This window comes from Labeo rohita, chromosome 16 (assembly GCF_022985175.1).
Source record: "Labeo rohita strain BAU-BD-2019 chromosome 16, IGBB_LRoh.1.0, whole genome shotgun sequence".
Lineage (NCBI taxonomy): Eukaryota > Metazoa > Chordata > Actinopteri > Cypriniformes > Cyprinidae > Labeo > Labeo rohita.
The window spans coordinates 7,311,095-7,327,771 of record NC_066884.1 but is presented as its reverse complement, the minus strand read 5'-3'; the positions used below and the strand labels follow the sequence as shown (position 1 = coordinate 7,327,771).

Sequence of the window (16,677 nt, the reverse complement as noted above, 5' to 3'; positions counted from 1 at the left end):
GGTGTCTTATCATATTATTTGAATGTGTTATCTTAATTATGAACTATTATCTTAATTATTAATTATTTTCCAATAGCAGCTAATGAACCAGAAGTCTCGCCCACAGGCTTAACGTTACTTGCGTTGAAGAATAAGGTGGATACAATTTAAGTCAGAAGTTTACATACACCTTGCAGAATCCGCAATGTTAATTATTTTACCAAAATAAGAGGGATCATACAAAATGCATGTTATTTTCTTATTCAGTACTGACCTGAATAAAAGAAATATAACATAAAATAATAGTCGAATTCATAAAAATGACCCCCTTCAAAAGTTTACATACACTTGATTCTTAAAACGTTGTTGTTACCTGAATGATCCACAGCTGTTTTTTTGTTTAGTGACGGTTGCTCGTGAGTACCTTGTTTGTCCTGAACAGTTAAACTGCCTGAAATTCTTCACATCCCACAAATTCTTTGGTTTTTCAGCATTTTTGTGTATATGAACCCTTTTCTAACAATGACTGTATGATTTTGAGATCCATCTTTTTACACTGAGGACAACTGAGGGACTCATATGCAACTATTACAGAAGGTTCAAACGCTCACTAATGCTCCAGGAGGAAAAAACGATGCATTAAGAGCCGGGGGTGTAAACTTTTGAACAGAATGAAGATGTGTACATTTTTCTTATTTTGCCTAAATATCATATTTTTTCATTTAGTACTGCCCTCCAGAAGCTACAGAAGATACTTACATGTTTCCCAGAAGACAAAATAAGTTAAATTTACCCTGATCTTCAAATTCAAAACATTTTCACCCCGCTCTAACTGCATTGTTTCCTTCTGGAAAAAAACAAACAAACATGCATTTTGTATGATCCCTCTTACTTTGATAAAGTAATTAACATTTTGCAAATTTTGCAAGGTGTATGTAAACTTTTGACTTCAACTGTATGACATCTAACGTGGCATTTGTATGGTATTACCTTCTAAAATACAATGGTATTAGCATTAAAAATGAATTAATTTATTTACTTATTCAATGATGAAGATACCAGACCAAAGAAATACCATAAGAGAGCTGATTCTGTCCCAGGTTACAACAATTTATTAGTATTCATTGTTCTTTATACATCACTGTAACATTGTATTCCGGTGAAGTAGATGAAGGATTTGTTGCACTTCTCGTCTGCGACTCTGAAAGGACGTAAGCGTATCCTCTCGCTGTGTGCACAGTCAATCTAGACACCGAAAAAACCAAAAGACCAGACGAAAAAAACGCTGGGACCGGACATGTGAGAAGAAGAGACTTTCCCTGCTGGAGTCCGTCACATTCGACCCTGTGCTCGACCGCTGAGACTTTTCCTCTCCACAGTAGCAGCAAGCTCTTTATAAACGATTCATTTACTCTATGATCTAAAAGACAAATAAACAAAAATATATATACTGTACTGCTACTGCTAATGAGGCCTGAAGAACCTGGCTTGAAACTAGATTAATAAAGTGCGAGAAGCAACCCACCAATCCACACACTGTATATTCGTTTATATATTTTATATATATATATAGGAACAAATCTACTATTTTAACATTAATTTACAGGGTAATATACAATATATTAGTAACAGCTGAGATATCAGCACAAAAAAAGATCACTGTCACACTTAACAGCAATATATATATATCATTATATATATATTTGTATATTATATATATGAATTTATATATATATATAATCATATACATAAATATAGAATTGTCATTATATTCATGAAAAACAATTAAACCACGTTTCAGGCTTTTCAAATGATACCCAGAAAAGCAATTAATCCGTCAAGACGTAAAAGGTCTCTCGGAAAGAGAAACGGGGAAAACGAAAGTGCCCCGTCTGGATTATTTGAGGTCACAGGACAGGAATTTGCATATTCCACAAATCTATTGCGACACATTTCTGCCTACGAACAGTAAAAGTCGACCCTTCCGAAGCGGATGGGTCGGTGTTAGCCACACTCACATGTAAAACCCACTGAACAGAACATTACGACTATGGGGTTTCCGATTATGTGCTTCGACATGGTGTGCTATGATAGTGAACGACAGAAAGACTACGAATTTCACGACACTTGAATATTTCGCCCTCAAAATATCCGTCACCTCCATCCGTCGACGTCTTCATAAATGCATATTCTTCCTCTGAGAGCAAGGGAATGTATTTTCAGTTGTTTGCTTTTCTTTTCTTTTTCCATAGTTGTATTTTTTCCCCCCGTCAATAGTAGTGACATCCTATTGGCTAACATCGTCTCTTCAGCAGACTCCTGGCGCTTTGGCTCAGGTAAATTGGACTACAGCAGTTCTCGGGCAGCCCAAACCCCATGCCGCCACCATCATCATCATCATCTCCACTCGATGTTAAAAGTGCTCGGGGGGTCCCGTTGGTTATTGACGCTGCACACGGCTTGAACAAAACACACACATACTAAACAGCACAAAGAAGAGCTCTGTATTAAATGCGGGAGTAACATACGACAAGCGCGGTAACAGTAGCGTCCCGTTACGGGCTTCCTGGGAGCCGCGGTGATGTGCAGTAAGGTTTGGGATCTGCCTGGTGTCCAATTCCTCTCTCCATCTAACGACAAAAAAGGTACCTCCGTGTGAGCTGCTACTCGAATGACCAGATCTCAATATCCTGCACGAAGAAATCCTCCTTCATGGAGAGCATGGGATTCCCAAAGGTTTTGCAAGAGTGACTCCTGCCATGATAAAGATCTCCGTCCAGCCAAAGCCCGAACTCACCACTGAAAGAGAAGAAAACAGTCTCACATTAAACCTTCAATCTCTTGGAAGACACAAAGGGAATGGTTTTCAAAGGAGAAGTTCACTTCCAGAACAAAAATTCACAGATAATGTACTCACCCCGTTGTCATCCAAGATGTTCATGTCTTTCTTTCTTCAGTTGATTAGAAATTATGTTTCTTGAGGAAAAGATTTCAGGAATTATCTCCATGTAGTGGACTACAATGGTGCCCCCCCCAAGTTTAAACTTCCAAAATGTGGTTTAAATGCAGCTTCAAATGGCTCTAAATGATCCCAGCTGAGGAAGAAGGGTCTAATCTAGCGAAACGATGTGTCATTTTTTAAAACAAATGGACTATCTACTTTTTGACCCTAAATGCTTGTCTTGTCTCATCTCTGTGAAACACGTGTGTAGTCTGTGTAATCCAGGTCAAGACAATTAGGGTATGTCGAAAAACTTCCATCTTGTTTTCTTCCCCAACTTCAAAATCGTCTTACATCGCTGCAGAAGTACCAATCCAGTGTTTACAAAGTAAACATGCAAAGAAGATCAAACGCCCTTTACAAAAAGGTAGAACAGTGATGTAGAACGATTTTTTGAAAGAAAACAAGATGGGAATTTTTCAACATACCCTAACCATCTTGAACGGGACTCTACAGAGTACGCATGCGCATCGCAGAGCTAGACAACAGGAGCATTTGAGGTTAAAAAGTATATAGATTGTAATTTTTTTAGAAAATAACCGATCGTTTCGCTAGATAAGACCATTCTTCCTCAGCTGGGGTCGTTTAGAGCCGTTTGAAGCTGCGTTTAAACTACATTTTGGAAGTTCAATTTAAGTCCTCTGTATGGCGATAACTCCTGAAATGTTTTCCTCAAGAAACCTAATTTCTTTACGACTGAAGACAGAAAGACATGAACATCTTGGATGACAAGGGGGTGAGTACATTATCTGTAAATTTTTGTTCTGGAAGTGAACTCCTTTAAAGTAAAACTATGTAAACATGCAGTGCTTAAAGGGATAGTTCACCCAAAAATGAAAATTCTGTCATTACTCGCCCTCATGTCGTTCCAAACCCGTAACACCTTTGTTCATTAAGATATTTAATTAAAATATTTTTGCATGTTACTACCTTTCTGGGGCTTACAGGTTTATTTAAAGGTTCATCAGGGTTGCCAGGTTTTCAGAACAAAACCCGCCCAATTGCTACTCAAAACTTGCCCAATTACATTTTGAGGAGGGTTCCCCATTAAAAAAATGCACTCCCAGGTGTGAAATACCCACTTTTTGTTGGGTAAATTCACATTCCAGGAGCTAAATATGACGTTATTGGGGTTGCTTTAACCTGCAGACTTGGCAACACAGATGGTAGCGCTCGCTAACTTGCTCAAGTACTCCTTACTGTGCCAATCACAACAGGCTTGGCCAGCTGACCAATCAGAGCAGAGTAGGGCTTATGGAAGGGAGGGGTTACAGACATTATGCTTAAAGCTTGTGTTTCAAAATCATTGACAGATGATTATGTATTAATTACAATGTTTCCTGACCTTAGATGCATTTAAACCTGTTGTAGAGGACTCAAACACAATATTAGGACACTTTTGTGTCCTATGAACCATATGAACTGTTCTTTAAATGGTTCAGTTGCGTTGCTGTCTATGCAGGGTCAGAAAGCTCTTGAAATGTATCAAAAATATCTTAATTTGTGTTCTGAAGATGAACGAAGGTCTGGTTTGGAACGAGTAATTAATGACAGAATTTTCAATTTTAGGAGAACTATCCCTTTAAGAACAGTGCAAAACATTCTACAGAAACATCTGGATACAAATCCTTCATTTTTATTGTTTGTAGTCTGAAATGTCACACGGCTAGTAGCACAAGTACTTTTAACATTGATTCTTGAAAACCAGCATATTAATGATTTCTGAAGGATCATGACACTGAAGACTGGAGCAATGATCGCTGAAAATTCAGCACTGCATCACATAAATATCTTAGATTTTTAATTATAATAAAATAGAAAACGGTTGTTTGAAATTGTCACAATATTACTGTTCAAATTTTGAACAAATGCAGCCCAGGTAAGCATAAAAGACGACTTCACAAAAACGCACTGACCGCAAACTTTTGAACTGTAGTTTAACAATGCATTGCATTCTCAAAAGCAAGCAATAGTGTGCACTGGCATAAACTGTCACCTACAACAGACAGTATTAAATCAGCTAGTGTCATGGAAAATGCTTTGATAAAGAAACTTGCTGATCAAGTTTGTTAACTGTCAGCATTTTCATAGCCAGCTACCTGAAAAATAACACATAAACAGCATAGACACATTTGAAGCAAATTCTCTTACCCCTTCAGCACTGAGATTTGTAGTCAAACAACCTTGCATGTTTAAGACAATGAACTTGCAGTGTGGCTAGCCAAACTTTCATGTCTACATTTGCATACTCGTTTGTGTCTGACACAAACATCCCTAATTAAAATCAGCATTCAAAATATTACCATTAATTATTAAGGCCCAGAGTTACTGACCTTCCTCCACCGAAGGCTAAAGAGTCCATGTCTCCTTTAATGAAGAAGAGATTATCACCAGTCCATTTGTACGCCTGCCAATGAAAACAAAACATTTTAAAACAAGCAAACTCATGTAATAAATTTTGCACATGAAAATGCCAAATGACAGACACAATCTGAATTCATTCTGATTCAAATTGACAGCTTATTCTGCCTGCAATGAAAATGAACAGTTAAACTAAACACAAACCTCAAACTCTGGATAGAAGGTGAACAGGAAAGTCTCTCCTGTGCCGTAGAAACCCTCACTGACTTTGAAGGGTTCTGACGCCAAAGCCCCAAATATCTACAAGAGCACAGAGACCAGATCTGATTAGGAAACCGTTGAACTGAAAATGCTTCTGGTCACATGAGAACTTTTGTTTTTTTGTTGTATTTTTTTAATACTGTGTCAACGTGTGAAACCAAAGTCTTGTAAGAGATAAAGAAAAGAGTGTGACCTGTCCATCACTGTCTTTGATGACCAGCAGCATGGGTGAGTCTTGATCCTGCATGGCCCGGTACAGCGTCTTAATGCTCATGCCATGTTTAGATGTGCTGAAAGCCAGATTCCAGGGGTAACCGATGGTTCTGGGTGGGAGATGTTTCGCCAGCTGAGTAAAAAACAAGGAACAAGTTAGGGATAATCAAGTGTGCATTAAAGGAATAGCTCACCCAAAAATGAAAATTCTGTTATTAATTTCTCACCCTCATGTCGTTCCAAACCTGTAAGACATTTGTTTATCTTCAGAATACAATTTAAGATATTTTTGATGAAACTGGAGAGCTTTCTGACCCAGAAAGGTAGTAGGACATTGTTAAAACAGTCCATGTGACATCAGTGGTTCAACCTTAATGTTATAAAACTATGAGAACACGTTTTGTGCGCAAAGAAAACAAAAATAATTATTTTATTCAACAATTACTCGTCTTTTGAGCTAATCTTCCCTGTTGTGTTGCTGTCTATGCAGGGTCAGAAAACTCTCGGATTTCATCAAAAATATCCTTATTTGTGTTATGAAGATGAACAAATTTCTTACGGGTTTAGAACGACATGAGGGTGAGTAATAAATGACAGAATTTTCATTTTTGGGTGAACTCTCTCTTTAAATGATTTTAATGCATAATGTAGAGGTGAAGAATCTTAGCTAAATCTATTAGAAGCATTTTTGTTAACTGAAATAAAGGTCAAATAAATTCTAAATACTTAATGACAACTAAACAAAAATGAGAAATATTAACTTGACAACTAAATAAGTTTAGGATGAAGCACTAAAACTGGAAATAAATGAAAAAAAAAATAAACTGAACAAAAACTAAAACAAAACTGAAAATAAAACAGTAATATAAAAAATGACGAAGTCACATAACATTATTTAAAATTATTATTATTTTTTTAAATATGCAAAATTGTACTTGGCATTTTTGCACATTTAATGACTATTTTATTTGTACCTAATATTTATATATTTAATGCAATTTTATATATTTAATGTCTCAGTAGCTGAAAAGGTTTACATTCCACTTCAAGTTGAAATGTAATGAAAATATAAAAATAAATGTTAAATTCAAAATATTAATAAATACTATAATAGTATATAAATATTACTAAAATAAGACAAGTTGAAATGTAACGAAAATAGAAAGATAAATGTTAATTCAAAATATTAATAAATACTATAATAGTATATAAATACTACTAAAATATGACTACTGTGGGGACCTAGATTTGGATTATCCTGTTTACACTATGGTCACTTGCCAGCATGGACAAGCTTTCATCTAAATTTACAGTATAAAATCTGACTTAACGGATATATAAATAAAAAATACAATCAAATCAAAGCAGTTATTTTAAACAGTAAAAATATTTTTGCTGTACTTTGGAAAAAAATGAATGCAGGCTTGGTGAGCAGAAGAGACTTCTATGAATGTTTGAATACTCTCTCATCTAATCTTTAAATAACAATAAAGTAATAAGGAAAAGGTGGAAAACAGGAGAATATGACTCAACGAATAAAAGCCTTGTGCAGGATCAAAGCAGCAGAAAGGGCGAAACATTAAAAGCCCAATTACAGTAGCACTGACCTTTTCACACCAGTAGACACAGAGAAGCTGAACACCACACACATATATATACACATTTACAGCGGGCGGCACAGTGCTGTGTGTTTCCTCAACATATGTTCGTGTGCAGCGGTCTCTGTGTCCTCCGGCAGGTCCAGGCTTTCCCAGCTCCTGGAGAGCATTGAATTACACTGCGTAATGACACGAGTTTATTTGATTTACCAACAAAATGGGCCTACGTCTGAATAAAGGGTTCTCCGAGAGGCCACCTCAGGTGATCCATTCACAGAGCGCTGATGCGTTTGAAAGGCGCACACCCGCAGGGCACAATGACTTAAACCTCATAACTGCACAAAACCTCTGAAGCTTCACTACAAAACACATCGCAAATGGCACAGTAAGATCAGATCAAAAGATCAGAACGTCATGTACAAATATTTCGACAATGTCTCTGACAACCGCAGGAATTATTAAACGAAAGTGAACGCATTCATGCTGTCTTTCCGGATGAGAGCTGAACAAAATGTTTGTAGCAGTGGCATTAAAGAAATAACACTAATAATTAAAAATGTAATTTGCTTTTATTTTTTATATTTTCTATTTTTTATATATTTCTAAAAATATTCTATATGTCAAAGTTTAGTAATTTTGTTATGTACTTTAGTCATTTTTAGTTTTTTAAAATATTTCTATATAGCTTCAATTTATTTTTTAGTATTTACACTGCCAGTCAAAAGTTTTTGAACAGTAAGACTTTTTAAAGAAATCTCTTCTGTTCACCAAGCCTGCATTTATTTGATCCAAAGTACAGCAAAAACAGAACAATTTTGAAATATATAATTTACTACTTAAAATAACTGCTTTCAGTTTGAACATATTTTAAAATGCAATTTATTTCTGAGATCAAAGCTAAATTTTCAGCATCATTACTCCAGTCGTCACATGATCCTTCAGAAATCATTCTAATATGCTGATTTGCTGTTCAAGAAACAAGTATTATTATTATCATCATTATATATTATATATATTTTTTTATAATTATAGAAACTAATACTTTTATTTAGCAATGATGCTTTAAATTGAACAAAAGTGATAATAATACATTTATAAGGTTACAAAAGATTTCTATTTTAGATAAATGCTGTTCTTTTGCACTTTCTGTTCATTAAATAAACTTGAAAAAATTATACTCAGCTGTTTTCAACATAACAATAATAATAATAAATGTTTTTGAGCAGCAAATCAGAATGTTACAATGATTTCTGAAGGATCATGTGACTGGAGTAATGATGCTAAAAATTCAGCATTGAAATCACAGGAATAAATTACATTTTAAAATATATTCAACTAGAAAACATTTATTTTAAATAGTAAAAAGATTGTAAAAATTGTACTGTTTTTGCCATACTTTGGATCAAATAAATTCAGGCTTGGTGAGCAGAAGAGACTTCTTTAAAGACATTAAAAAGCTTACTGTTCAAAAACATTTGACTGGTGGTGTATGTTAATTTATTTTTTGTTAGTAATTTTAGTACTTCAACTTATTTTCAGTTAGGTGCCAAGGTAACATTTTAATTTTTTTAAAATATTTTCAAGCATATCATTTTAGAACACTTGGGCAGAGTCATATCTAAGTTTGAAATCATAAAGAATAAACTATGGTTCTAAATCCACTCAACAATTTCATGTTGAATGATCTCCTTAAAAAAACTGCCTCAAAGGAGTCATTTGTTTGTAATTCAGACTGAATCAGAATCAAGTCTAACCACAAGCTAACAACTCAAAAAATAAATAAAATCTTTTGCCACTTTAGATTTAACATTAGCATTAATATTTAATATTTTAATACAGTATTCAGTCCACATTGGCAGAAGAAATGAGATCATTCTGTACTAGTAATTTAAAATTCAGACAATTGTTTTTTAAATGGAGAACCAGTTCTTAATTCTAAATCATAGTTACATATTCATTTTGCCCAAATTGTATCTGTAGGGGTCCAATAGCTTTTCACTATGTTACTCATCTACCCCTAAAGGGTGCATATTCATATCTTTTATAGAAAAGAACAAGCATGAACTTTCTGCTCAGTTTCATGGAAGAAAGAAAATCATATCAGTTTCGAATGACAAGAGGGTGAGTAATCATTTATGGGTCAAGAACCATCATCTTCACTTTTCAAATCATTCCTATGCCCTTGGCCATAACGTGACGAGTGCAAATAAATCTGTCTGTTAACGTGTCTGAGATCGTCCTCCGGCCATAAATCAATAACCGGTGAACAGTGAGGAGAGCTGCCTATTTTTGGACCTGTGGATCGATGAAACACTGTAAAGCCCAGAGCAGCGGGGAGATTTATTTCACTGCCGCGTCACTGAACGCTTACTTTCTCGATCTGCTCGGCCTCCAGAAGGTCACTGGGTTCGTTCAGGTTGGGCTTGAAAGTCTCCGGCTCCAGACTGGCGGAGATGGACGTGCCATGTTTGGAGTTCACATCCTCCTTCGTGGTGATCTAAAGACAAAAGACGTCATTATCAAACTGTCTAGTGTCATTTTAGTTTATGCCACATAAACCTGAGACTATAACAAAGCATGAATGCGGATCTTCTTTGCAATTTACCCACGAACTCTCACAGTGAGGATTTGGTATTCAAAACATTTGTGGAAGTGAGGCTGCATAGACTTAACATGTAAATTCAACTTTAGCTGAGCTGACTTATCTCTGGTGGTATTAACCTAAGGGGACAAACTAACCTAGGAAGACAAACTAATCTTACAGGAAATATTTTGGCTAGGCAATATGGGAGACTGTACGCATAAAAACACTCGTGTGCATTATCTCCGAAAATAAGTGGTTCTCAACCAGTGGAAATTGTCATTGTATTCCTATTCAGCCTGTCATGTCAATAATTAAGCTTTTAGTTTTGACAATGCAGTTAATTGTAATATTAGTAAACTTCATTTTATGCTCAAACAATATGCATGGTGCTAGTAACGCAAGGTCGTGGGTTTGATTCCCAGAGAATGCATAAACCGAATGCAATGTAAGTTGCATTGCATAAAAGCATCTGCTAAATGCATACATGTAATGCAAGGACATTTTTGTTCACTTTCATAAGCAATTTTTGCTGTGTTGTATCGCCACTTGTAGAATCTGGTTTCTGAAGCATAACCAGTTGAGAAGCACTTCTTTAAAGCCTGTTACATCAGGACTAGTGGTGTTATTTTACAATGTAGTGCCACAGACAGTTAACATTCCCTCTCGTGGCCTGAACACACTCAGGTTACACCGGCCGTGCTTCAATTACACCAATTGTTTACAACAAATAACCGGGCAGCAGTCAGTGCAGGTCTCGACCCAAACACCCGCCTGAACCTCAGAACATTCTGGACATGGAAATACAACCCACTTTCTCTAGCATGACTTCCAGAAAATTCCTCATTTCATTCAGGCTCGAAGTAATGAAAGTGCTTGGAGTTTCCACTAACAGAGTGCTTTTAATTAGCAATTTTGCAGGGATATGTAATACACCACTCCACCAAAGTTTAGGTTTGGCATGATCTCTTATTTGCATTTATTTAATCACAAATACAGTAAATTGTGAAATATTATTACAGCTTAAAATAATGTTTTCCATTTGATTATATTTTTAAATGTAATTTATTCCTGTGATGCAAAGCAGAATTTTCAGCATCATTACTTTGGTGTATAAAAGAGGGATTATACAAAATGCATGTTATATTTTATTTAGTACTGACCTGAGTAAGATATTTCACAAAAAACATTACATGTAGCCCACAGGAGAAAATAATAGAATTTATAAAAATGACCCTGTTCAAAAGTTTACATACAGTTCACTTGATTCTTAAGATTGTGTTGTTACCTGAATGATCCACAGGTGTGTTTTTTGTTTAGTGATAGTTGTTCATGAGTATCTTGTTTGTCCTGAACAGTTAAACTGCCTGCTGTTCTTCAGAAAAGTCTACCAGGTCCCACAAATTCTTTGGTTTTTCAGCATTTTTGTGTATTTCAGCCCTTACCAACAATGACTTTATGATTTTGAGATCCATCTTTTCACACTAAGGACAACTGGGGGACTCATATGCAACTATTACAGAAGGTTCAAACACTCAGAGATGCTCCAGAAAGGAAAAAACAATGTATTAAGAGCCTTATTTTGTCTTCTGGGGAACATGTATGTATCTTCTGTTGCTTCTGAAGGGCAGTACTAAATTAAAAAAATATGATATTTAGGCAAAATGAGAAAAATGTATACATTCCGATTCGGTTCAAAGGTTTACACCCCTGGCTCTTAATGCATGTCCCTTAATGCAACTGAGTCCCTCAGTTGTCCTCAGTCTGAAAAGATGGATCTCAAAATCATACAGTCATTGCTGGAAAGGGTTCAAATACACAAAAATGTTGAACAACTAAAGAATCTGTGGGACCTAAAGAACTTTTCTGAAGAACAGCAGGCAGTTTAACTGTTGAGGACAAACGAGGGACTCATGAGCAACTATCACTAAACAAAAAAACACAGCTGTGGATCAATCAGGTAACAACACAGTATTAAGAATAAAGTGTATGTAAACTTTTGAACGGGGTAATTTTTATAAATTCAACTATTATTTTCTCTTGTCGACTATATGTAAACATCTTTCACGTGACGTATCTTATTCAGGTCAGTACTAAATAAAAAATAACATACATTTTGTATGATCTCTCTTATTCTGGTAAAATAATTAACATTTTGCAGATTCTGCAAGGTGTATGTAAACTTTTGACTTCAACTGTATTACTGACCCCTAACTTTTGAAGGGTAGTGCTGTTGCTAATTTGTGCATCTAAGAATTGTGTAACTATGCTACAGGCTACTCTTTATGGGAAATTATGGAATTTTCTGCACAAACATTTGTGTGTCAAGCGCAACCTTGCCATCCACAGCAAGGCAAGTGCAAATTTAGAACAAAACCTAGAGCTACATCTGCAGGGTTCTACAGATTTTGTGCACCTGAAGGCGTTTGCATAGGGAGCGCAGATCTTCACTGTTTAACGCATCGATCCGGCGGTGGTACTCAGTCCATGACACTACCTGCTCCGGAGACAAGGGGACACAACCACACCGCTGAGCAGGACGACAGGATGAGGCCAAAATATGGACAACAATGTGCAGTTTGGGACTCTTTTAATACAAGATGTTAACTACTAAAACTGCGGTCAGGAATGATCGTCTTTATGAGATATGGAAGAGATGAGCGTAAGATTAAAAGCCTAGACCATGTCATTCTATATGTGAAACTACTGTACAAATGTGAGCAGACAACACAGCGAGTGTTTTGCATGATTGCATGAACTGTTTTGCATTAAGCTCTGCAGACAAAAATGAGAACCATATTTATAACAGCTAACATAAGCCATAGCAGAGCCACATAGAAAATACAAATACTCAATGTCCCCTTCAAAAGTAAATATTCTGATTTAATATTCTGTTTAAAATCATCCATCTTAGCACTCGTATCTCAGACATTAAGCAAGAAAACTACCCTCAGCTGACCTACTGCATTTGTGTAAATATGAGTGCTTATTTGTCACACATATTTTCACAGCTTGTTGGTTGCCAGACCTATTAATTAAGTATGTGACATGTTTGATGATAAATTAAACACATGACCTACTACCACATGACAAAGTAGCTCACCAAAAACTAAACTTTTGTCATAATCTACCCATAGTTAACCTGTATCTCTTTCTTCCACAGAAAGAATCATTTCTGAAGAACCCAAGCCAAATCTTTCAGTGTAATTTAAGTGAATGGCAAATAGTGCTGTCAAGCTTCAAAGTGACATACAATAAAAGCTTTAAAAAATGTATACAATACAATACAATACAATACAATACAATACAATACAATACAATACAAGTCTTCTGAAGCCATACATTCACGTAATAACCAAGTTGTTAAGTTGTAATCAACTTGTAGCTTTTTGTTTTGTGAACCGGAACAATCGATTCATTGAAAAGATCTGAGTCACACGAATGAATCACTCAAGAATCACACACTTTAAGTGGATTTTTTTTTCTATATAAGAACTGAATTTTTTGTCAAATGTTTGTTCAAATGTTATGTCTTGCTTTTTGCGTCCATTTTGAAGCATACCATGTCCAGTTCCTATTATCGTTATATGGGCCATTCTACAGAATTGGTGCAAACTGCTGTCCCACAACCAAAAAACACATTTAAGAATTCAAATCTGTGATGTTTACTAAGATCCTTCTATTATCTACTGACCCACAATAATATTTAAAATATCAGTAAGCTTAATATATATAAAATCATCATTTATTGGGTACTTTCAATTGGAAGGTGGCTGTCCTGAACCCTAACCTTAAATTTCAAATTATGAAAATGATTTTTGTTTTATTTTTCCATTGTTTTTAAAAGTAACTTTTTGATTCTTTTTAAAAAACTGAAGTTCAAAAAAATTATTATTTTATATTTTCTTTGTAAATTCTGAAAATTTATGTAAAAAAAAAAGTCCTGCATTTTTCATGTCACTACCGAAATAGTGCATGTTTTAGTTTACTGGCTAAGACTGATTTTAACCAAACCCATAAATTTATGATCGGGAAATACTCCTGTGTCCCCCTCTCTCATAGCTACAAGGTATGAGTAGATAGGTCCAATCATTTTGAGGTAAATGTGTTCAAAAGTCTGAAAAATCTGTGTGTAACTTAAAGGAACGTCACTACCGAACACCTTTTTTTTTACTACAATTAAGCACTTTTTTGGGAGTTAATCCATAACACTTAGCTTTTATATGTGTACAACTGTTCAGAACTGTGCTAGCTAATCATGTGCTGATCAACATCTTTGAGATGATTCAAAAGTATCTAAAATCGTCACGACTGAAAACATTTGGTGGCGTTTCGGCAGTGACATCTTTGTTTTTTTGGGTGTTATCCCATAAAATTGTCACTACTGAAACAATCATGATCAAAACATATCATCACTGTTTCAGTAGTGACAAAAGAAAACACATAATCCTTCATTTGAGGGAAATAAACTAAATTTTAGTACAATTCATGCATTTTTTCGTATTTTAGTATGTTTTAGTAGTGTTTTAGAATGCAAGTTAAAATTCTAAAATGTGATGTGATCGCTACCAAAGCATTACTGTCAGTACTAGGGCTGCACGATAAATCGCGTACCGGCTTTACTGACTAAACGCGCCCGACAACCGCATGCGATTTATCGTGCAGCCCTGGTCAGTACCGAAAATGTGCAGTCACTACTGAAATTAAAGCATACTGAATTATCAACTAAGATGTTACAACTGTTTTTGGTTCAATGTATATTCAAACTAATGAATCCTTAACTTTGAAATCAGTATCAACATTCTGCCTTTTGCAAAGAAAAATTAAATTAAAAATACAAATCTCATAAATGACACCTGAAACATTGTTAAAAATGTAACTGTTACTGATTTACCTTAGAAATTTTTTTATAAAATAGCAAAAATATATGTATACAATGTACACTTAAGCAAGATCTTAACAGGTCAATAAAATCTCTCTAATTAAACTATTGTTACTGTGTTTCGGTAGTGACAAATTTGGGGAGAGGACAAATATTCCAGAACTTTCTGACAATACAATAAGAATTAACTGCACAAATACTAGAAATTTGTACCTTGGATATTATACACACAATTTTTTTTGGAAAAAGACATTTTCAACTCTGACTTTGGACCAATTCTGTAGAAACAGCGACTGAGACGTTAACTTAAAATGTTGTCTTTCGTGTTTCACGCAAGAAAGTGAGTCATACTGGTTTGGAATTTGCCATGTCATGACGAAGAATATTTTTATTTTTTTTTTTCTCCCGTGAACTATCCATTTAAAGTTCTGCAACACACTGATTTGCAGTATTTATCGACAGTAAAAGGGAAATAAACCAAGCCAGGGGTCATTCTACTCCAAGACGGTAAATAAAAGTTTTAGCCGATAAGTTGCCACTTTACAGCCCTCAATAATGTACAAGGAGGAAGGTAAACTAGAGCATTCATAAAAAATGCATCTCGTCTCAGGTGAGACATTCACTGATTCACACACACACAAGCCCCAGCATCACATATCAACAGCTATAGACTGTCATATCTCAATTTTACAGTTTTACTTCAAAAGCAGCAGCACAAACACATCAGACAGCCCGTGTCAGTCAACACAGCCACACATTATACGCTAATATCTCAACAGCCCGCTCACACATTACGCTTCAGCCAACGCACTCACTCAACACTAGTGTTTACATACATAAGTGTACTTAGGAGTAAGAGGTTTTCCTTCCTTCACCCGCTTGGAGAACATGATCTCACTGTCTGTCACATTCAGCCTTCCTTCCGCCGACCGACAACATGCCATATTCAGACATAAACACGACGGCAAGACAATGACGGACACCGACGTTAGCCAATGACGTCGGACCAAATGAAAGAATTCGGTCTCGGATTGGCTCTCTTAAAATGCGTCACACCTCCTGTACGGAAGACTTCAGCGCTTTTAAAGGAACAGTCACACCTAAACGCGACCTCTAAATATTTTGATCAATAATGCTCGAGAATGAGTCAAATGACTGATGTTGTAACGCTGAGAAATCAAAACGGACGCTGTGAAAAACAAGACTGTCCATGAGGACTCGTTTAGAGTTAAATAAACACATGTTCTATATCTGGACTAAACATGTCTGTATTTAGTCCACTTATCATAAAACTAAAAATTGCTTTTTGGAAGCAGAACAACGAAACTGAAACACTCTGGACATGTTTCAAATGTCACTAACCATAAACACTAAATAACTTAGTGAGCTGAGTCCCTAGACAGCATTTTTGGGCATGATGCCCACAATGCTTTTTATGTTTTGAGAAAAAAACTAAATAGCAAACTTGAGGCAATATAACAGCAGATGTCTGAATACATTATTTAGTACTAATAGTGAGTAAGTGAATTTGTTCAGTACGTGCTTTAGGTTAAATTGACTTAAATGGGAGTAACCGCATTTTTTTTCACAAACTACTTAAAATCTGCCTGCCATTTGTAGTGTAAAAAACATGCATGTCATCTTTAATAATACAGGTAAAATACTGACACTGAGAAATTAATATTAAATGTAACAAAAAGTCAGAGTATTACAGCTGACAATTTTGACAATTTAAACATTATATTAATCCATTCAATGTAAATCAAAGTAAATTTAATTTTTCACTTTTAAATAACACTAA

At 35.4% G+C, this 16,677-nt stretch overlaps 1 protein-coding gene across 4 annotated transcripts in view; it reads right to left on the bottom strand.

Moving 5' to 3' along the window:
• Positions 1-1,068: 1,068 nt before the first annotated feature.
• Positions 1,069-16,677, bottom strand: part of oxr1a (oxidation resistance 1a) — a 195,150-nt gene continuing 179,541 nt past the window's right edge. For 3 of the 4 annotated variants that reach the window (XM_051132043.1, XM_051132042.1, XM_051132046.1), the window contains 6 exons: positions 12,411-12,491; positions 9,785-9,910; positions 5,796-5,948; positions 5,546-5,641; positions 5,314-5,387; positions 1,069-2,778 (listed from right to left, as the gene is read on the bottom strand). In XM_051132043.1, coding sequence (XP_050988000.1) covers positions 2,643-2,778; positions 5,314-5,387; positions 5,546-5,641; positions 5,796-5,948; positions 9,785-9,910; positions 12,411-12,491 — 666 coding nt within the window. In that variant the 3' untranslated portion in view covers positions 1,069-2,642. The remainder of the gene's footprint in view (positions 2,779-5,313; positions 5,388-5,545; positions 5,642-5,795; positions 5,949-9,784; positions 9,911-12,410; positions 12,492-16,677) is intronic. The other variant, XM_051132045.1, reaches the window with a different exon arrangement.